Genomic DNA, 23,732 nt, shown 5'->3' with positions numbered 1-23,732 from the left:
TTTATGACTGTTTGCGATGACGCATATATGATTTCAATGTTGAGTAACAGATTTTGTTTGTCTAGTCAACTAGTAATTAGATGGAAAATTTGGTGTTCGCATATTTGAAATTCGCAGCAGAAATTCAGCGTTGGTTTTGCTCTTTTGATGGTTACATTGAAGCAATTATATAGCTGTGGAGTAAATGCAAACAATTAACGAGTATTGTTGTTAGTTGTTGGTCGTGACAAAGGGTAGCATTCGATGCGTTAAATGCTTCATCACGTTCGGCGGAAATTTGACCAAACAATTTAAAACTTCGTCTGTTACTTCTTTTTTAAAGATTTAGTCTGTTCGTTGGAAAATATGTTTTTTTCACCGGCTATCTATAAAAAATTACTTTATTGTTATCATCTTCAAGCTAGTAAATTCCTGAAATTCTACCGGATTAGGACATATTATCTAACAAAGCAACTGTAATATTTCTGTATAAGACTGTAACGTGTTAGTCATATTTTTAGTACTTATTCGATTTTTCATTCGACCAATTTTTCCCATATTTTAGAAACCATCTTTGGATTGTATTAGTGGTTAGGAGTTACAGCTAAAATTTTTTTTTTTTAATCTATTTATTTAAGGGACTTTTATAGGTTACCTATATATCAGCCCCATCGTTACACACAATATGAATTCTAAATAAAAATAAATCTTAAACTACAGCAATTTGAGAGAATCACCAACGAATCTATAAAGTTACATTGCCGAAATGCTCAACGGTTCGCTAATAATAGAGTTAAAAAGCCAATGTTCATAAAATGAATATTCGTAGGTTAGTGTTTCTCGCAAGCTGTGATTCCGAAGACACGCCATTAGTAGGTGCAAAACATCATCTACCTCACGACATAAAAGCTGAAATATTTTGATTAGTGCATGGTTGTTATCAAACGTTGATGCAATCCAAGACGGACCGGACCGCGCTTGGCTAGAATATGCGTTAGATGGTTTTCATCCTGACGTATTAATCCATTACCAGCCCATTATGGGGCTCGCGTCTCCTCCCACAATGAGTAGGAGTTAAGGCCGTAGTCAACAACGCTGGTCCAGTGCGGATCGGTGGACTCATCTTTGAAAACATTATGGTCCTTCGTATCGTCCTTCGGCGAAGGTCTCTCCATCAAGTGATGGAAGAAGTAAGTGATATTTTATTTGCTTGAAACGCACATAAATTAGAAAAGTTCGAAGTTCGTGCTGTGATTCAAACTCGGCCTACCACCACTGTGCTACCACCTCTACAGTATGGTAATAGTTAAAGAAGATTAAAAAAAACAAACAAATGTAGATCGTTAATCCATTTATTTTAACATCTTTTAACATTTTGTGATGTCATATATTTAAATATAGTGGTTTGTTTTTGAAGCTGTTTTTCCAGATCTCGAAGAGGCAGATTGTTGAATGGAATCTGTAGAATATAGCGAGCGGCATGGACACATGGGTGATGATTGTCCACGCCCAAGGTCCGTAGAATGCAAGATGAGCTGGTCGGAATTCGGCACGATTCTGTTAGACGAAAGAACAAACATTTCAACATAAACCATAAAAAAGTGCGTTGAAGAGTCGAGTCGTATTGTTCAATGCTGAAGTTATCCAGATTCTAGTGCTATGGTGCAAAGAGCAACTACTGAGTTTCTTGCCGGCTCTTCTCGGTAGAATCTGCTTTCCGAACCGGTGGTAGAGTCACACAAACATGCATACTTGACGTTTCAAAAGTGCTTATAAAGTAGGCCTACTTGTAATAAATGAATTTGAATTTGAATTTGAATTTGGTGATGTTGTTTGTTATTATAAAGCTAGTATAGAATTACGTTAAATTTAAATCAATTTTGATAAAAACAATTTTTTTGCTTGATTTACCGAATAAATTTCTTGGATGGAAAGTGACTACAAAGTAGTTTTCTTTACTAAGATTTTTTATAATTACTATAACTCTGCGCTCATAACGAATTCGCAATGGAATGTAGCCAAATTTTTACAAAATTACCTACGTTGATACAGAATCGATTCCTACAGAGAATTAAGAACATACCGAACCCTGTTTAGTCGTTATTGCATTCAGTGCATTGTGTTCAAAAGCAGTGAAACCCTCATACCCGCGAAAGGTTACTAGTTCACAAACTTTCACATTTTCCCCATTTTATGGTAAACATTTAGAACCTTAGAGGTAAAATAATTACTGTCAACGGCTAAATGGAGTGAAGTGGCTCTCTGCCTGTCCGAGAAACACTACTAAAGTAGAATGGTTTTTGATGCTGCAATATTAGTCGTGTACACGGTTTCTGTATGTTCTTTATTCTGTGCATTCCAAGTCAGTTACTAAAGTATTTAACTTACGTCTTTTTCTTTTTCTAACTTTCGAAATTAAAAAAATATATACCTTTTCAAGCGTATTAATTGCCCACATAGCCATATTTGCCACAAGAAGAAAAGTCACCAGCTGTCTGCCTGGTTTCTTCCTTCTTTGCTCAGAATTACTACTTCTACGCCACCATGCGTCAATTATAAATAAAGACTGTAAAATTGTCTGAAAAAGTATAAAATTATCATTAATATTCATTGTATTTGTATACTCATAGATTGTTGATTTATGTCTACACCAATAATCTTCATCATCATCAGTGTCATTACGATTTTCCGGACTTAGTTATGGCTGCCTATCCGAGGTGGATTCCACTTTTAAATCGAATCAATCAATTTTTGAATCTAATATAGGCAGTGTTCGGAAAACTTTAGGACCCTAATTTCTGAATTCAATTCCTGAAGATCATATATACAAAAGGCCTATGCCCAGAAGTGGATGTCTATCGGTTGCCTTAGATATGAATTAATACCATAACCTTACTCTCCGAGGCTTCAAGGGAAGGTGAAGGGTACATCGGATCACCAATGTCTCGACCCAAAAAAAATATTTTTAACTTTAGACAAAGCTTAATAGTAGGATATGCGCTTTTATAACACGTTTTAGAATCAATGTTATATAAAAATATTGCCGACTGGCGCAGTAGGCAGCGACCCTGCTTTCTGAGTCCGCGTGGGTTCGATTCCCACAACTGGAAAAAGTTTGTGTGATGAACATGAATGTTTTTCAGTGTCTGGGTGTTTATCTGTGTATTATAAGTATTTATGTGTATTTTATTCATAAAAAAAATATTCATTAGCTCTCTCAGTACCCATAACACAAGCTACGTTTACTTTCGGGCTGGATGGCGATGTGTGTATTGTCGTAGTATATTTATTATTTATTATGCGTATAAATTAATCACCTGATTCAAAGATAAAAATTCAGAGAAAAAACCTGTGAGACCGGAACCATTGCTGTTATTGACCGTGTGGTGACACCCAATAAGGCTGAACATGCAGTACACGAACATGCCAGATTGCGCAAGAATTAATAAAGATGTATCTAATACTAAAACAGCTGAAAAGAAAAGAAAACAATTTTCGATAAAAGCAGGCCTTAGGAAGCCTTGATACATATCACAAAAAGTAAATACCAATTACAATTTGTTAAAGTCTGTAACTTTCCAAATTACTTTGTAGTGTGAATTAAGTAAATAATTAAAAACTGAATTAAAAATATGTGTAATATAGATTTCACCTTGAGTTTTCCTTTTGTAGGGAAGTACTCTCATTTGTTTTAATGCAGTTGCAGATGCTAATATGCTTAACGTGTACAATATTAACTCGCATATGTTAACTTCGAATATTGCGTCCTGCAAAAAGTAATAACTATCAATGTCATCCAAATTAATTCAAAAAGAAGAATATTATTAGCTATTTCATCTTACATTGACTGTGATAGGATTGTTTGCTAGTACGAAGAACATGATTAATGATATAATGGTCAAAACAATAAGAAGTATTCCAGCAAATAGACCTCTGTGGGCATGTGAACAATCCACTGAAAAATGATGCAGTGCTGTTCGGCTACCATGAGGAGAGCTTACACCCAGCATGCCAGCTGAAAAAAATCTCAATATTTTTAATCTGCCAGACTGTTTTCATCTTCTCAAGCGTCAGTGTTATTAAATTGTTCACTTATCGCCATTTAATGATATAAAACAAAATATTATCGATCTTTAAAATAAAATACAAACCAAATTGTTGTAAAATTTTCTCTGGTGTAACTGAATTATTACGTGATTTGTTTTTTGGATACAGAAATTTCTTTTCGAAATCTGCAGGTGTACATTTCACCTGAAAGTGGCATCAAATTAGCAATGTTAACTATGGTTGAATTAAACTTTATAAGTTGAAAATACTAATGTTTTACCTCTTTCCACATCTCATACAAAATAACAGCACAGATTAGGGAATATTCAATAGTACATGGGAACAGGAATGGAGATGCATTTTGTACAAGTGTGCCCATAATATTTGATCGTCGACATGGCATGTCATTAGTACTATTATGACCAGTATTAGACTTCGCGAACATTGAATGTTCAAGATGATGAATTTCATGTTTTGTTTCTTCAACGAGAACGTACAGCCACTCGCACAGATTTGTTGCGATCATGTGCATAAATCCAAATCTTTGTATCATTTTGTAACTGCCCATTTCAATGTCCTTGTTTGTAAGAAATATGAACTGCATTTGAGCTAGTGTTAGTGTCATACGTAACGCTGGAGTGAGCGCAGAAAGAACTGAACGACAGCGATCAGACATTTCAAAATATTCTCCGAACTCCAACCCACTGTATACCATTGATCCGATGCCAAAAGCTGCCAAAAAATAGGATATAAAACACATAGTTAATAAATAATAAATTAAAGAGATGTCACACAATTATACCTATAGCACCGAGTCTTAAATAAAAACTTCCATAACGAGATATTGTTTCCTTTTCTTTCAACCTTTCAGTAGGTGTAGCTCTACCAGTACCGTTCTTATCTTCTTTGACTATTACATCTAAAAATAGACATATTTTGTTTAATTACACATTTTGACAGACCTTTAAAAATAATCATAAAAAAATAAGAAGAACTCATTATATGAATGACTGAAAACGTTAGTGGAATACGAAGTTAAGAAGGCAATATTCTTTGCAGTGGTAATTATGCAAACAAGATGTGATTTTAATGTCGCATTTTGTTACGCAAATGGGACTAATTACTAAGGCTAGAGTTTTTTTATTATTTTACTAAACCTAAGGCAAACCTAATTGCTTAGTTCACGTATCCTTACCTCGGTTATTAATTATCATGTTGAATGCTTTTTCTCTCATTAAATTCGCATATTGAAATATCACAAATATGAGTGATACTAAGTAAAGATACATGTAAAATCCCTGCAAAATATTAAAATACCACATAAACTTTGGTCGCCATCGGAAGTAAAATAAATAAATATATTTTTCCTTTGTGAATACCTTACCTGATAATAAGCATCTGGTACACCATTGGCAATAACTTCAGTTACAGGAAATGCCAACCCAAGTACTACCAAAAGCTTTGCATATAGAGCAGATAATGCTTTGCTCAAGGCTTCGCTGAAAACAGCCAACATTAAAAAACTGAAATGTTTCGTAATTATGTCGATACATTTATGATATAACTGAACACAATGAAAATGTTAAATGATCGCGATCTGACAAGCGGTTTGTAGAACGCTAACAAAAGCATTGTCAAGCAGTCTCTCCAGTCTCTGTAAATAACTAAGGGTATGCTTTTGAATTGTGTGGACGCGTTGTAGGTGTCGAGTATTGTCAGGTATATAATGCAGGTAGCGGCATAGTTAATAAGTAGGTCTCTCATCTACATCTATTTTAGACACGATGAGCCTTTTAATATCAATTCAATGCAAAATATTGCTTATACAAGAATGTTAGTAACTTTGTATCTCGCTGCATACGTGTATAATATACGTGTTTTTTTTTAACGAAATTCCTTTAAAAAAGGAGGAAGTTATCAATTTGGATGTTTTCTTATGTATATTCGGGCGTACGCAAAAAAATATTACGGAGTTTTATGCCAAAATGGGTCCTAATTAAAATTTCATAAAGATCTGTCGAAGAGGTTTGGAAACGGAAAATGACAGCAAATCTATCGCGATTGCTATTATCACATAAGTATGCATTGTTTATGCAATCATAATACATAATATCATGCCAGTAAACTTGAAAGGGATTAGATGTATTCATCGGAGAACACCCATATTTTCTGTCAAAGTTAGTACTATTTTATCGCGAGTTGTAGCACATAGCATACAAGCTTGATTAATACAATAATTTATTTACTTTTCGTTGGTATAACATTTATTTGATTAATCGGTTTTTTATTGTTTAATGTAATTCTATTCTTGAGGTTTGAAAAGGATCACGTTAGATTATAGAGATGAAGTCCAAGTTTTGTATTTGTGCTATCTAACGCTCGGAGGGTTTGGCCTGCTTTGTGTTCATAATGCTTTATACGTATTGAACCTGTTTCGCAATTGTTTGACCTTCTTATTTTAAAAAATGTGTTTTAACTTTATCGTAGAATAATTGAGGTTGATTGATTTTTTTTTAAGCCGCAATTGATCCAATAGATCCCGCCATTGGAAAGATGTAGGAGGATTCTAATGCGATAATAAATATTTTATTATGTTTTTTTTTCGTTAGATATTAACAAGGTTACTGTTGTAAGACGAAAAAAACATTTTCTCTTATTTATTTCTAATATTATGTGTATAATATATATGAATTATTCTGTATAATAAATGTATAGCCCTCTCTTGAATATTCAAGATAATGAAAATAAATGATACATGCAGTTAGAACTGACATGAAATTGGTGTTAGAAAAGTCACTGATATATTTTTTTAATGTATTGTAACATTTAAAGCTTACTGGCCCATGATTTCCGTGGCAGACGCTGGATGCTCGTGGGTCGAAGCCATAGATGTTCGCGAATTCGGCGACAGCTCGGATAGGAAACGTCTTTGAGTAGCAGCGCATAGTGCAAGCGCTTGGGATGGTCGCCGAAATGCTGCGATTATCGCCGAGGGTCGCCTTTACATAATATAGCATGCTTTATACTATTGAAAATTTAAAAAGGTGGGAAAACTGGTGTAGGCCGAAAGTATAAGTTCATTTAAAGTCATGTCAGGCGTGAGAACTGTTACGTATGTACCCTTTTTTACACGCTTTATATTAGCCTCACTTGTATGTTTTTTTGTTTGTAACCGACTTCTTTGGACGCTATTTTGATCCACTTTAGACGGTCAGATTTCGTTCAAACTTTGTAGACATTTTATAAATAAACTAAACTAAAAGGTAGAAATTAGTTTAGTTTTTTATACCAAGCGTATTTTTTAGTTTGTTTGTACTTCTGAATTTATTTCTAAATTGTCTTATAATGTAAGCAATCTTCTCATTACTGTTTAGTGTAAAGTGTGTTTTAAAAATAGAGAAAAAACAAATGTGATGAAAAAGATAAAAACAAATAGATCAAAGACAGATATTCTAAATTAATGTTTTATGCTTTTATTTTTTAATTTTTTAAAAACGATCTTTACAGTTAAAAGTTCTTGAAACAAAATAAAACATGTAAGGAATGGAGTGAAGCCTTGGTGAAAAAAATCGTTCAACTAAAACCCGAGATACAGATTGTATCTGATAACATATTCCCAATGTTATACTTCAGTAAAACTTTTCAAATACGCCGTCAAAATCAGTTTATATCAACATTGAGTGGTATTCATTGCAAGATCTAAACACAAACTAAAATAATTATCTTGATTATTATTTCTCTGTGATAATATATTAGTTTATGCTGGCATGCCACAATGATCATTATTATTCTCTCAAAATATTGACCTAGGTACAAATTAAAGTGCGTTAAAAATTAACTAACTTTACCTTACTGACAATCCACAATGTAATTTAAGTTTTTCATGCAACACTTTTAATACCTCACAATCAGTTGCATATATAATACTTAATCTACTCCCATAATATAAATAAATAAAGAAATAATAATATTAAATAAGTCCCAATCCCAAGGCACTCGGCGAGATATTTATATTTACCAGTTCAATCTTTTATTTTCTATGGTATTCGCAAAATATACCTATTAATTAAAAAATATAGATATAATGGCTGTGGTGCTATCAAAATTATAAATAATTTTATATTTTTTGTACACAAAACAATAAAAGTATCGAAGAAAAATAACGGGGATTTGAATAACCTCCTTTTTTATGGCGGCGTTTAGCCGGGCACGCGCGTGAATTACGTTTTTTTTTTAAATACATACACATACGAGTACGCATCGAGCAGTAAGAAATCGGCTGTCTGTGAGAAACCCTTTGCATCGAAAAAAAAACCAAGGAGTGTTATAATGAAATTCAGTACAACATTATATCATCTTTTGGATGTTAGAATGGTTACTAAGACAATGGGTGTTTTAATGTTGGCAATAAGCTAACCGTTTCAGAACCTTTTATAGAGGACTTAAGACATGGGAGTAGATAAATAATTTTATTGCATTTATTACATATTCCTTTTAATACCTACATATAGATTGTAAATTGTAGACAAGGCTTATTTAAACAGGCCGGTCGATTTCCTTCTATTTAATTATTTACTATAATAATTATTGATATAAATACCTTGTGTTAAGGTTGGCAGCCAGTTTGGAATCTATATCATGCGAGACACGTCGACTGTTCGGTAACGAGTTTGAATTCTGAAGAAGCGGTTCTTGAACTGGACTTAGCATTGCCTGGGTGCGCTCCCTAAGGTGTCCCAAGTCGGAGTATGAAGATTCATCACTGATGGGTAAAAATAGACAGTAAAGACAATTACAAAAAAACAAAACTTTATTAAATTATTCAATTATAAATGCATAGGGAGGTATAAAGATTTCAGAACGGACAGGATTTGAACCTGCGACTATCTGACAGATTGAAAATAGGGGAATATATAATAAATTTATATATTCCCCTATTTTCATTAATAATTAAAATTAAAATATATAAATTATATATATATAAATATATCAATTTATACATATATAAATTTTGGCATCGGGTTCACGATATACGAAGCTTAGTCGTAAAGCGCTCAGGCCGCATTTGCGCAGGTTCAAATCCTGTTTAATCCGAATTTTTTTGTAAGTATGAATTTAAAATTTTAAAATGTGATATTTTACACACAGAATTATAATCATAGAGAAAGCATTCAGCCATTATTGCATGCAGTGAATAGTGTCCAAAAAAGTGAAAACCACCTCCCGCGGAAAGTTTTTATAATTTTTTTCCTATTTTCCCCATTTTATGCTAAACGTCAAGATTACATTAGAGGTAAAATACTGTCCACTACTAAATGGAATGAAGTGACTAATCACCTGTTCGAGAATTACTTCTAAAGTGGAGTGGTTTTCAAAAACCACTCCACTTTAGTGCTTCAATATTAGTTGTGTTAGAGCTAGGAATCAACCCCTCTGCTTTCTTCAGTGTAGGTTAGAGGGCATAGGTAACAAAATCAGATTTTTAGGTTACGCTTATCCAAAGCCAAAGCACGGAGGAAAGCTTAATGCCCAAATTGGAAACAGTTTCAAAAGTTGGTCAACCAAGTTCCAAAATCATACATCCTCATACCTTTTCGACCACAACAATATTTTTCGGTCAGACAGGTGACTGTTTAAAACCATTGTTGTGACCAGTCCTAACCATCTTATATAAACGGTTTTTTCATGATGATTTTTTTATAATCATTGTTGTAGTCATTGGTGGACCAAGTGGATGGCCCAACTGATGGTAGGCGGAAAACCATCGCCTATAAATAGAGCGAAACTTCGCAGAGCATGCAAGGAAAACGTCCTGCAACGTGCCGTCCTGTGGCCATTAACCTGAGGTGTAGGTATTAACCCTCATGTGCCTATAATTACACTGGAAACCACGCTTTTCAAACCTGAACACAGCAGGTTTGCGCAGTTTGTAGCGACACTGCATTCTAAGTCCTAGGCCGTGGGTTCGATTCCCACTACTGGAAAATGTTTGTGTGATGAGCATGAATGTTTTTCAGTGTCTCGGTGTTTATATGTATATCTAAGTATTTATGTATATTATTTATAAAAATATTCATCAGTCATCTTAGCACCAATAACACAAGCTACGCTTACTTTGGGGCTAGATGGCGATGTGTGTATTGTCGTAGTATATGTATTTATATGTATTTATTGCTGTGTTCAGGTCTGCACGCTGCTTTTCGGCAGAATTAAGCATGGCAGTAGAACTTACCCAGACGAGATCTACTTCTACTAAATTTACCTATCTTTATTGATTGGTTATATACCCGATTAGAAAAACAGAATCTAATTATAAAAAATATATGTTTATTGGATTTTCTAAAATAGGAAACTGCGAAGTCCAGCTTTGTGGTAAAATATTCACTTCAAAAAAATCGTGTCGGATTTAGATTCGGTGAATAAAATACCAGAGCTACCAACTCCTCTAGAGCTTAGTTTTTGAGTTTCCCTGAGAGCAGACAAGCTTGAACGGCGTTATGCGACACAAAGCGGTCTATCAAACGTCATAAATATTTTGCCGGCTCTGCACCGAAATCCGCCTTTGTGTATGCATTTCATACTTTCCTATCTTATACAGGTTGATCGAAAGCGCTTTCTGTATTCAATTTGCAAAATTAAATAAATATAACGGATGTATACATACATGATATGCATTATTTATTTGTTTACTAGATGTGATGTTCTTTTATTCAGGCCTTTCTAGATTATTTTATTCTATTTTGTATCTTCAAAGAATTGTTCTGATTAGGAATAATCAGCAGCAGAGTATAAGATAAAAAAATAAGATTATGCAATTCTTCTATAGAATTATCACCCTATAAAGCACCGAATATAGAAATCGATTGTGACGATATAGCTCTTTGTTGAGCTATTTCGCCTCCAATACTGAGCGCCAAATCTCCAAATATGCATTGTGCATCTAAATGGGGTCTTCCTGTAAGCTTGCATAAATATCTGTATCTTTTGAATTTCAAAAATATAAAACATTCATGTATGAAGTCTTTGTTTATTTACATATCTAATAAATTCGAAAAATTATCTGTTTGTTTGTAGGTTTATTTATTCAGTAACAATGACTTATGGGCTTTATCCCATCGCTGAATCGAGATTAGTGTTATAAAAGCGAATTGTATTTTTATTTTAAGCAGAAACCAGGTCACGTCGCACGCGCCACTAATAATAAATGTACATAACGCACATCTCTATGAAGGGGTTCCAAGGGCATTAGAAAACTTAGCCGCCCAAAAGAACGGTGGGCAGATGATATTGAGAGTGTGGCCCTTACTCACAAGGGGTCCTTGGTTGCATATACAATTTTTCAAAAAAATGTTATTTAACGAAACAAATTTGCAAAACCTTGTTTATTATGCTCTTTTTTGTTTATTTTGTCTGCACTTGTCAGCCAAGGAATAATAAAAGCCTTTTTTTACTTATTGCATTTTTCCTGCTGGATTCTCGGTAGAATCGGCCTTCCAAACGGGATGGTAGGGTAACTAATTCGAAATTAGGGTAATATTGATGTTTCAAAAGTGTTGCCACTCTTAATTCAAATTCAAAAATTCTTTATTCATGTAGGCCTATTACGGGCACATGAAGCGTTCATAAAAATCTTAATAAATGTATTTTCGTGTTAAGTCAGTGAGTGAGTAAGTCAGATGTAACTCGCTTTTATATATTTGGATAAGTTAGGTTACAGAAATTAGGTTAATAAAGTTATATGCGGTTGAAAGGCACAGGTAGTTTGTATATATTTAACTTGTTCGTTGTCCGTTATCAAAGTTTGTACCTCTTATAATATTTAATATTTTAATACCTAATAGCTTTATTTATAATAATGATTCATTAATATTCTATGCAGCGTAGCAGTCTTCAAAAGGTAGGAAGATTTATAGCATGATATTTCTTTTATAAACAAAGAAGTATGCGTGCAACTGATCTCATAAGATAAGCGTTAGTCTGACAAACACAAAGAACAAAAAGGCGTTTTAAAAGAAACTTTAATTAAATCGTTAGCATATTTTAACTTTATGGCGAGAAGCATGCTAAAAATAATTCTTACTGTTAAATTGATCAAGCTTTTAAGTCTAGTGCAAAAACTTATCATAACAATAATAATAATAATAAAAGGTCCTGTCTCTTAAATTTCAGTGATATATTATTATCTCTAGAGGGTTCGATTTCATAGGTACGTCTACCAATTCAATTTAATATGTAACGTTAAGGAATTAACAGTGTTAATTTATGTGGCTATTCTTTCGTACCTACACAACTCTCTATTCTAAAATAAATTGGCAGGTCTAAAATAGTAGTGAAAGATCTAAGGAAAATGTCTACTATATAGCTTAGAGTTTTAACTATAACAGTACTGGCAACATACATCTGTGAATAACTTAGGCTATATTATGGTAGTGAATGTTTGTCAGGCTGAATATCAGTCCAGAATGTAGACTTAACAATCTGAAACGTATTTTTTTCTTGCCGAATTATTGTGGAAATATATGATTCAATTTAACATTGCGCGAAGTAACAACTCTTATCGATTACTAGATGGATACAGATGAAATCACGGAAATATAAGTAGATAACGTAAAAGTAGGACATCAGTATGACACCATGCTCTTAAAGTTGGTAAGCACGAGACGATGAATATTTTTTTTTTTTAGTTGGTTCTACTTCTAAATATACTATGTAGAGTCTGATACCCTAGTTACAATAAATATATCAACAAAACTGATATTAAATAAATTAATTTCCGTGAGAATGTACATACTATTATTATACTAGCTTACGCCGTTTTCTTCAGCTGTTTAGTACTGAATTTTAAATATCTAATGGGAATCGTTTGTTTTTAAGGAATGAAAGTAGCATATGTACTCACTGTCCTTTCAACTAACTCTACGCGCAAAATCAAGTTCATTCCTTGTTTAGTGAAGGTGTACAGAAGGAACAATCAAACACACTTTCGCATTTATAATGTTTATAAGGATGAAGGGCCCCCATTACCCATTACATTCTAATCGTAACATGCTGTTGACAACCCTATAGTATATGTATACAGTATATTTCAAGTATTTATGTATATTATTCATAAAAATATTCATCAGTCGTCTTAGTATCCATAACACAAGCTACGTGTGTGTATTGTCGTAGTATATTTATTTATTTATTTATTTATTTATATTGAAAACTTGAAGTTGTCTACATTTCTTACATATAGTTCAACGGGTACATACCACGATAATATTCAACTCAATATAATATCGTGGTTCGTACCGGTTGAACTATATTTAAGAAATGTTGATTAACTACGAAAATCTTAGTTTCGAATCTTTAGTTAAAGTTGTCTATGTTTGTTAACAAACAGGTGTGAAAATTTACGCCACAAAATGCATAAAGTGCGCAATTAGAGATCAAATGCAGTTGATGATCGCGCCTTGTACGTTATTTTTATTTGACTTAAGACGACTGAACTGACTTTAATTGTAGTTCATTTAATAATCAATGAACCTGAGTTCTATTATTAATAACATACCTGTCATTGTCATTTTCCTCTTGCACGGTGTCCATGTCAGTGACAGTGACGGCCGGACGCGTCTCGGTCGCTTCACACAGTGGAATCCTCTTGGCTGAATTCATCTGCGGAATGACAACATTATCGCTTGGCCTTGTTAATAAAAGACACAAAACAAGCTGAATTATCCTTACATATCTCATATTGCTTAAGCTGTTTTCAAAGAAACGCAAATGTAAAGATTACCTTTTTTAATTGTATATTCTGTAAATAGTTCTCGTAATTTGTAAACATTTTATTTAAATAGATGTTATAATATGTAATGCCAATATAGTGTTTATGTAGACCGTAAACGATTCGTATGTTTTTATGAAACGAATAGGTTTGGCCAGAGTCGGACGATATCGAGACTAGGTAGAGTATATTGCTCTTGTTTCGATTGTAAAAAGTAAAGGAAGAAGTATCACATTTCCAAATATGTTCTTCTTCATGGCATTCATGAAACAGCATGTCTTCTTCAAACTTCAAAAACAATCTTTGGTGTTGGTTTCTTTTCAAGAATGTTGTCGGTACTTTATTAAGGCGTGAAGAAAAATTTCGTAGCCCTTTTAAAGTAAATTGAGTACTTGGAAAAGTGTGAAGTGTGTGTGCAAACCACTAAGCGATCTCTAGTAAAATAAACTTAACAAAGCCTTTGATAGTATATCTACTTAACGATAAACGTAAAACGTAGTGAGTACTAATAAACTTTAGATAACTTTGAAACATAATCAAAAGCTTAGATTGCCTACCTGTCTATTAAATGCTTGCTAGGTTTTTTCCTGCAATACTTTTTCATTGCCCTAATCTTCAACGAGGTACTGAAGCGCTCGGCGTTAGTAATTGAATTGACACGGCACATCCAAATTGCTTTTGGCGAATGTTTTTATTTTTTCATTTTATCCCATTAAAACTGTACATGGATATTACTCTCGTACTAAAGACATGCGTATCTTATGGTGCTCTGTGATTACTGAGCGGCAAAATGCGATTTTGTTGACGGTGATGTCTCACTGAGATCGTTATCATGGCTCAGCATTGTTGATAATGATAGACACATAATCCTATAATATCTATTTTGTTCGTATCACCGACTACTTTCTGAAGCCCCACTTCACACTGTCAATAAGTTGAATAACGTGATGTTATATAGAAAAAATTTTGGCTTTTATGTATGTCTGTAGGTAAGGTATATTGAAAAAAAGTTTTGTGGTTTTTTTTTTAAATTTCTCTGCGCTAATCTCTGGAACTGCCCCGACTACGGATTTGTTTTTTTTATGTGATTGCACAATTCATTGAGGAGGGATAAAGGCTGTTTAATATCGCACAACGGCCCAAAATTAAGACAGTTTAGACATCTAGTAAATAAGTAAATTAACTAACGCTAATCCATGATTACTTTTTCTAATCGCGAGAATTTAATGCGTAATGCTTAGTAAGGTATATTAAAGCCGATAAGTGTATAGAAGTAAGGTACCCATATAAAGGGAGGTAATTATATGACGTTCACCTTTCTAAGGTAAATTTTAGGTAGGCACTGTTGAAATTAGCTAAAATACGGATGATATACAAATGGTACAAATCTCCAAACTAAACTAAAATGACAAGTCAATAAATAGTACTATGCTATTTCCATAAATAACACGAACATTTTTTTTTATTTCTGGGCACCATTTATTACTCAGATTTTTATATAAATTTAATTAATATGAATGTATTTTTTCGATCAAAAGCACAAATTTTACTTAAATTACTTTGGACCCCCAAACCAGGATATCCCATGCCTTGTGGGTCAGTGTCTTCGCATAATTGCATCGAATTTAAAGAAAGTAAATAGAATACATATCTTACAATACAACATAATCAACTATGCACAGAACATTTCTTTTACTCACCGTACTCAAAAAGATCAGAAGTGATCTAATTATGTAGATATTTTAATGTTTATTTTAATAAAGACAAAGATTAAAGAGTAAGTTTGTTTGTCTTGTGTCCGCCGGGCGGCGCGCGGCGGTCCGCTCTAAGGTTGTTAGGTTGTTGAATAAGTTTCTGAATTAAGAGAACTGAAAGTTTTCTCATCTCGAGATTACAGCAAAGTGTTTACCGTTTGGCTGTAGGATGCGGCCGCGACGCCGACACCCCTCCAGCCTCCTAGTCATGTCTACTAACGCTACACTCGATATTTTTAAAACTTATTACTTTTTATGTCTCAAACTAATAATTGTGAACTGAATACAAAATGGCGAGAAAGTTAAATGAGTTTCTTAATTACATTTTACAATGTATTGTTTGCCATTTGCATTTTTTATGGCGCTTATGGGCTTATGATGTCATGCCTATTATAACCCCCCACTTCCCTGTGTTTAGTACTAATAACCTAAAAAACCAAGATAGTTATTCTGTCGTTGGAAAGCCGCCTAATTAAATGTATTAGATCCAAATAAGTAACACTATTAAAAAAGTTATAATCCATGTCTACTAAATTTTTTTTTTTTTTTAATTTATTGTTCAAAATAAAAAGTTACAAATATTTTTCCAACATAATTATCCATCCCCTTAGAAACTATGCGTTTATGGTGGGGATGGCAGGTTCGCAAGTGTATATCAAATAAAAAAAAGAAAAAATTTATTCAACTACTTAATCTTAATGTAAAAATATTTAAACAATCTTAATCAAACAGTGGCATTTTTGAACTATCAGCTAAAAAATGTCTTTTACAATTTCTTAAAAATATATGTTTTTTTCCATTTACACATTGCAAAGCAGGTGGGAGATCTTCAAATATTTTGGGTAATATGTATTTATAATTCCTTCTTCCGTACACATTATGTGTTTTCGGTAGAATAAACTTTTTATAACTAGGCAGTTTCCGAAAATTACCATCTCGCCCTTTACGTCTAAGATGTTGTCTATTACCAAATTCTTCCTTAAGTACAGCTAACGTAACTTTGCTCTGCACTGGCAATAATTTACAATATGTGAATAATTCATGGCATTCCTTTGAGTATTTTAGTTTGATTTTTTTAGGTACTATGGTTTTTAACATTTTTAGTTGTAGGTTTTATATTCGGGTAATATATGTTTTATATGTTCTACCATAACTACTCAGACCGTATCCAATTATTGAGTCTGCTAGTGCCAAGTATAGTAATCTCAGCGTCTTGTAAGGAAGTTTATATTTGAGTATGTATAACCTACTAAATATAGCTCTCAGCCTTTCGCAAATATAGTTTATATGGGGTTGCCAATTAAAACGAAAGTCAATTTTGAGGCCAATATACATATGCTCCTCAACCATATCTATATGGGTATAAATGCAATGTTGTATCCTGCCGTGCAAGCAGTCGTGCGCATGCGCAACTATATGAGCTTTATTGTGAGCAGAATGAATATGCATGGCCTTCGTTTTTTTAATATTTATCACCAGCCCTAAATCATGCGCCCATTTGCATAGGGTGTCGAAGTTGGCTTGCATCATGCGCTCGTCCGCCCGCACGTCCCGATTAGCGACAATGATACATGTATCATCTGCGTATTGATACACAGATCCCTCCTGAAATAGGTTACACATGTCATTTACGTACATAAGATATTCGGTAGGTCCTAGTATCGAGCCCTGGGCTGTTCGTTTAGTCGTTTTTATCTTGTTACTAATGATGTTATCGATTTTTACACATGTAACTCTGTTTCTATGATAATCCTTGAACCATTCCAGGAGGGGTCCCTGTATTCCGCAATTAGTCATACTTTTATATAGCTTATCATACACTAACAAGTCAAAAGCTTTACTAAAATCAATAAAGACAACGAGTACATGCTTTTTGTCATTCAAGTACTCGTTTACTTCATTTGTAAACTGACATAGCAATTGAGAAGTGCTTCGATTTTTTTGGAAGCCGAATTGTTTTGTGTTTATAATGTTATGTTTTTGCAAGAATTGTTTTATACTATCACCTAGGTACTTCTCAATTACCTTGTCGATGCATGACAATATGGTGATTGGCCGATAGTTGTTAAAGATTTTGTGACCACCCCCTTTATATATGGGCCTAATTATGCCAATCTTCAGGGCATCAGGATATGATGCGGTCGCAATGCATGTATTAATTAGATGGGTTATCACTGGTGTTATGTATTTATTTAAATTCTTTAAATCTTTTGCTCTAATTTTGCCATTACTGCACTATAAATTTAAAAGTTGCAGTATATAATGAAAGTATGTCTGTGTGTTTGTTTTTTTTGTTACTTCAGTTCGGCTTAATCATTGCAATCGATCTTGACGAAATTTGGCTCAAAGACAGGCATCCTGAAGACGGAATATGATACTTTTTAAAGCATCCGATTTCCCCTAAAACACGCGGGAAAAAAATTAACTTTGTTACCTACACCGATCACTATGCTATTCTGCATTGAGACTGCAGCTTGCATCCTTAAGGACATAGGATACTTTTTAGACCGCGAAAATAAACGGTACCATAACCTTATTTAACAATAGGTATTTAACAAAAATCTTAATATAAAATGAACACATTTAAAACAAGTTTGGACTGTTTTTTTTTTATCACAAAAAAAAACAAAGTGTTTTAAACAATAATTGCAATAACTAGTTTGTTTTAAAAATAGTTCATGGTCTGCTAATGCTGCCAGCATCTTAGGAACTGTGCCTCGCTGCGGTGGTTTCGAGGACGTTTTAGATTTTATTTAGTTTTAAATAGTTTATTTTAGGTTATATTTATAAAACAATTATTTTAAGATTAAAGTGTATCTGTAAGGTCATAGTCTTATTAAATAAATTCATCTAAATATTTTACATCGTCATCATCATCATCATCACGATAAACCAATTGCCAGCCTACTACAAGGCACGGGCCTTCTCAGAATGAGGAGGGTTAAGGCCGCAGTCCACCACGCCGGCCAAATGCGGATTGGTTGACTTCACACACCTTTGAGAACGTTATGGAGGCAAAGGCATGCAGGTTTCCTCACGATGTTTTCCTTCACGTTTAAAGCAAGTGATATTTTATATTTACGTACCCAAATACCTCCGAAAAGTAAGAGGTGCGTGCCGGGGATCGAACTCGTTCACACCGAAAGGAAAGCAGTAGCTAACTTTTATGCTATCACCGCGTTTTTGCACATAGAACGATGCATTTTAATGAATTATAACATTAAAACAATAAATTATTGTTCTCGTTGTATTATTTTAAAAATATCGATGTAGCACGTCTCTAGGTGGACGTTCTTGGTATTTTCATAAAATATTTGCGTGAGTGTATCGCACCTGATGCCTTAGATGTCGCTGCACTCTAAACTCGCTGTGATTTATTCAAACAAAAAGCCTCTAACAAACATTGTAGCGAAAAAGTAACTGCGAGCGCAAACTTTACAGAGGAAACTGAAGGGGAAAACCAAGGAATTAAGAAATAATTATATTTTACGCAAACAAAAGCTGAATAATATTGGTTCATTAGCTAAGTTACAAGCAATCATGTGCCTATAATACTATGGGCTTCAATATATTATAGAGTATAGAATTTATCTTGTTTCCTATTTTATTATATATTTGATCCACCCATCTTCGATTGCCTATTGGCACAGTGGGCAGCGACCCTGTTTTCTGAGTCAAAAGCTGTGGGTTCGATTCCCACAACTCGTAAATTTTTGTGTGATGAACATTAATGTTTTTCAGTATCTGGACGTTAATCTGTGCATTATATAAGTATTTATGTATTTCATTCATAAAAATATTCAACAGTTATCTTAGTACCCATAACAAAAGCTACGCTTACTTTGGGGCTAAATAGCGATATGTGTATATTTATTTTATTATTATTATTTTTTTTATTTACTGTGTCTTGCCTTTTTAGTGCACTTATGTCAAAAAGCTTCAATATGGATGATCTATGCATTCTAGTTTCACCGTTTATCTCTTTTCAGGGTTCCCGATTAAACTCTTTAAACTTTAAAATGAACCACAATAAATATAGTTGTTTTTTTCCGTTGTAGCTTACCTAGTGTGCTAAAGATATTTTAACTTATACTTTTAAATCCCAACTTTCACATTTGTTACTTGTTTTTTGCTTGATTTGCTTTTATCTTACGTTCTTTTACTTTTCTACAAGGAGTTAAATAAACATATGAATTTGTCACCATTACCATTTCCCATTGGGATTAGCAGAAATAAGCTTAACTTTCTGTAAGAAAAGCCATTAAGCACATTTATAAAGAATATAAGTAACTCATATCTAATTTACTCTCGGGAAACTATCGCGGTAAATTAAGAGCAGTTTAGGAGAATACAATTATTTGACGGCGCATCGGGAAAAGTTCGTCTCCAAACCTATAATGCCTGCCTACAATAGTGCTTAGTCTGTAATGGTCTACAATATCGAAATATGGGTACGGCAAGCGAGCCTTGTCTACCCTAGAGGTACGCGGAAAGAGATATAAAAGCTCAATCCTTTATGGATCAAGTTGGATAGGACGCCAAGTGAAAGTTGTAGCTCACACGTTGTTAAGAGAGACCGAAGACGGGCTGCTCACGTAGGACCGATGGACGATCGACAGATCAACCGTTGTTCTTGAGTGGATATCACGTCCTTCTAAACGGTTTATGAAGTCAACTTGGCGGAACTTCGATATCTGGCTTCGATTGTATGCAATAAAAGTAGAACAGAAAGAATTAAAGCTAATGCTTAAGATCGTGACATTACCGTGTTTGATTTCAGTATGCAATGTTGCAATTTGTATTTTTTTTTGTAATTTGTGTTGCATTCTCGGAGATCGAGTTCCACATAAATCGAATTGTTTATTTTTATCAAACTGTGCCAACAATTGGAGTAATAACAAAATACTTAGTTATGTATACATATGTATTACTTGTTATTTGATCTTAAATTATTTAACTACATAAAATGAACCTATTTCAAATTTTCATCTTTGACATTCTTTCCCATCGAGAAAACTTCGGGGAAAGCGTTCAACCATTCAGTCAGGAATACGGTCAAGAATATATAACATATATTTTTTTCGCTGCAAAGAACTACACTAAAAGTTCTTTCAACCTCTTTTAGCAGCACACATCACCTTAAACCTATGTCCAATATCTTATTCTCGAAGAAAACCCCACGTATGGTGAACCTTAATGTCTTTTATAAAAGGACACTTCTTCAGAGGTACATTATTTACTGTCTCTTAAACTTATCTGTAAAACCGAAACGCTAAACGACTTTTTGAGTAAACCATTGCAATAGTGTTTACTGAAAGAAATCAGATACCCTAGCGTTAAATGTAATTGTAAAGTCAAGTGACTCCTGTCACTTTATTAGGTACGCGTCGCGTAGCGTAGGTACTATGCCCGTGTCGGTCTTTTAACTTCAATAGGGTTGTCATAAGTAAACTCTTAAAATGTTTTGAATTCGTGTGTATGGAAAAAATTATAATATGCTCCATATGATTTAAAATTTTTACAGGGTAAAAATTTTAAATCATATGGAGCATATTATAATAAGGTAAGGTAAGGGTAAGGGTAAGGGTTTTTACCTTATGAAATATACTTAAGCATCCTTCAAAATTATTTTGTAATTCTGTTACACGTTGTATATTATTTATAAAACTGCTATTTTTGAAAATAGAATAACTTAATTAAACGATATGAATTGAATAACTAAAAATAAGGGGTTAGGGCAGTAATGAATTTATAAAATGTATTAATATCTGATAAAAAATAACCTTGCTCATCTGTCTATCTGTACCCATATTGTATTTAAGTTGTTTTGTTCTAATGCAGTTTTTTTACATTCCCCGTAAGTAATGGCTGGGCAGGTTCATACGACTACAGGAGGCATTACAATGTTTTGTTCCTGAAAAGGACTGGTTTTATTTGGATGCATTTTTTGCGGAATACACAGGTTTCATAAACTTGATATTGTTACTTGAAAACGAGTTGAGGCATACAAAAACGTGACTTTAATTTTTTTTTTGTATGGCTTAGGTACACTTACTACCTAATATATTTGCTCTCATCGATCGGTCAAGTGCGATCTTTGTAAACAATCACTCTGCACCAGTTAGCGCCTTGCGTCGTGATCTGTCTCAATTTGCGTTCGTTCCGTCATATTTGCATGTAAATATCATGAAATTGAAATGTAACTTCGTATTTATCAGTGGCTGTTACGTTTTTAGCTATCGGGAACATGTGGGTGGTAGGTATGTATCAGTTATTATTGACAATTTAATGTAACACAACTACAACAAGTCTACAAACGCAATCAAACACCATACTGAATTCCATGAACTCAATTTATAGACAAGTCAACAGCCTTAGTAGCCCACGAACACAATTCATATCGCCAAAGGCTTTTCGGAGTTATGCGCGTCTTTAGCAAAATGATTGTAAATGTTGATGTTGGAAAAGAGCAACTACTGAGTTTCTTGCCGGCTCTTCTCGGTAGAATCTGCTTTCCGAACCGGTGGTAGAGTCACACAAACATACATACTTGTCATTTCAAAAGTGCTTATAAAGTAGGCCTACTTGAAATAAATGAATTTGAATTTGAATTTGAATTTAAATTAAGCAATTAAAATATTACTCGCTTTAACGCAAAAGGAAAACATCTTGAGGAAGTTCGACAGTTCTCCATAACGTTCTCAAAGTCATATGAGGTACACCAATCCAAATTGGCCGGCGTGGTGGACTGTGGCTAAAATCCTGCCCATTCTGCTATGGAGACCTGTTGGCCGATGATAGATTGATTTTTGATATTCTTTTCCTTCTATTCCCTGTAGATAACACATTTTGGATTACATTTCAGCCACTTTCTATCAAACCCAACTTATATCGCCAGCATTTAACATTGCAACACATTCATGTTCATCACGCAAACGTTTTTCAGTTGTGTGAATTGAATCCACAGCCTTGGACTCAGATAGCGGGGTCACTGCCCACTACGCCTATAGGCCTTCAATAGGCAATATGAATTTGGTAAACTGATGTACTTGATAATGTAACAATGCTTTAAACAGTATCTAATGCATTACCATTATCATTATAGGATGTCATAAATATAGTCAAAAGGTTTACTTCAATCAGTCGAACAGTTATCATTAAAATTAAGTCTTCATTAAAATAAAAAATTAAAAAAACAATAAATTGTTAACTGATACAATTTTTTTTATTAATCAAAGTTTTTGACAATCTGCTAATAATTAGTGAGACAAACAAAATCTTCTTCTGAGTTTTATGTACCAGTAATCTCGTTTAAGTTATATGCGTTTTAAGTAAATAATAAAGGCCGATGATGATGATGATTTTTGGAATTTGTTTACTTTAATATATCATTTTTATATTGGCAATTTCTATAAATTTTGCGTTTTAAATAAAGCTATACCGATTTTAGATATGACTAATACGAAGTATGAGCCTTAAAGTCTCATCATATACGTGTAACCTTCAGCTAATAAAACTCTTGATAAGGCGATTTAAAGTGTTTGTTATCTTTTGCATTCGATTTACAGTAGGATTAGGTAGCTGTACTAGGATAGGATTAGGTGGGTACTAAAAATACTGAATAGCGAAGTGGATATACAATAATTTAAGCCTGTAAAGTTTTATAAAGGTAAGATTAATAGCGCTACGACTTTTGTTACCCAAATAACACTTAAACCGTTTCTCTTAAATGTACAGATATTAATTATCTCGATTATTGCAAAATGGTTACAAAATTGTATTAAATTAACAAGGATGTAATGTCTGAAGATAACTTTTAAAAGTTAAATAATAAAGGTAAATTACAAAATGAATTTTACTAAATAAATGTTGGTAAAAACTTACGATTTCTCACAATTTAAACTGTAATACACACACAAAAAAACCCTGCGTCAAATCAGAGGTGAACACCATCTTTGGCTATATTTTCTACTGAGTAGCGTTAACATCGCACCGCAACGGTAGTCCACATGCTAATGAAATGACGAATTTATATAGCACGATTCCAAATTAAACGCAATTTATGGTTCATTGACAGCTTCAGCAAAATATTATGGCGAAATCCCTATCCCTAAAAAAATTATAAATGTCAATGTAAGTTTGTTTGTTACGCTTTCACGCAAAAACTAGTTAACCGATCCTCATGA

At 33.5% G+C, this 23,732-nt stretch overlaps 1 protein-coding gene across 4 annotated transcripts; it reads right to left on the bottom strand.

Moving 5' to 3' along the window:
• Window positions 1–1,339: 1,339 nt before the first annotated feature.
• LOC120624088 (proton channel OtopLc-like) lies at window positions 1,340–23,544 on the bottom strand. Of its 4 annotated transcripts, none has more exons than XM_039890427.1 (14): window positions 23,431–23,544; window positions 13,580–13,683; window positions 8,627–8,788; window positions 6,864–7,025; window positions 5,411–5,525; window positions 5,222–5,324; window positions 4,829–4,945; window positions 4,307–4,758; window positions 4,131–4,230; window positions 3,822–3,994; window positions 3,632–3,746; window positions 3,297–3,451; window positions 2,411–2,557; window positions 1,340–1,536 (listed from the first exon to the last, which is right to left on the bottom strand). In XM_039890427.1, the coding sequence occupies exons 2-14, from the start codon at window positions 13,681–13,683 to the stop codon at window positions 1,363–1,365; spliced, it is 2,079 nt and encodes a 692-aa protein (XP_039746361.1). In that variant the 5' UTR covers window positions 23,431–23,544; the 3' UTR covers window positions 1,340–1,362. The 4 variants fall into 4 exon arrangements, with proteins under 4 accessions (XP_039746361.1, XP_039746362.1, XP_039746360.1 ...); XM_039890428.1 differs by lacking the exon at window positions 23,431–23,544 and adding an exon at window positions 15,493–15,499; XM_039890426.1 differs by lacking the exon at window positions 23,431–23,544 and adding an exon at window positions 14,350–14,551.
• Between the last annotated feature and the right edge of the window lie 188 nt (window positions 23,545–23,732).

Source organism: Pararge aegeria, chromosome 5 (assembly GCF_905163445.1).
Source record: "Pararge aegeria chromosome 5, ilParAegt1.1, whole genome shotgun sequence".
NCBI lineage: Eukaryota > Metazoa > Arthropoda > Insecta > Lepidoptera > Nymphalidae > Pararge > Pararge aegeria.
Note: the sequence above shows the minus strand (reverse complement) of the source record. Positions and strands in the feature narration are given on the sequence as shown.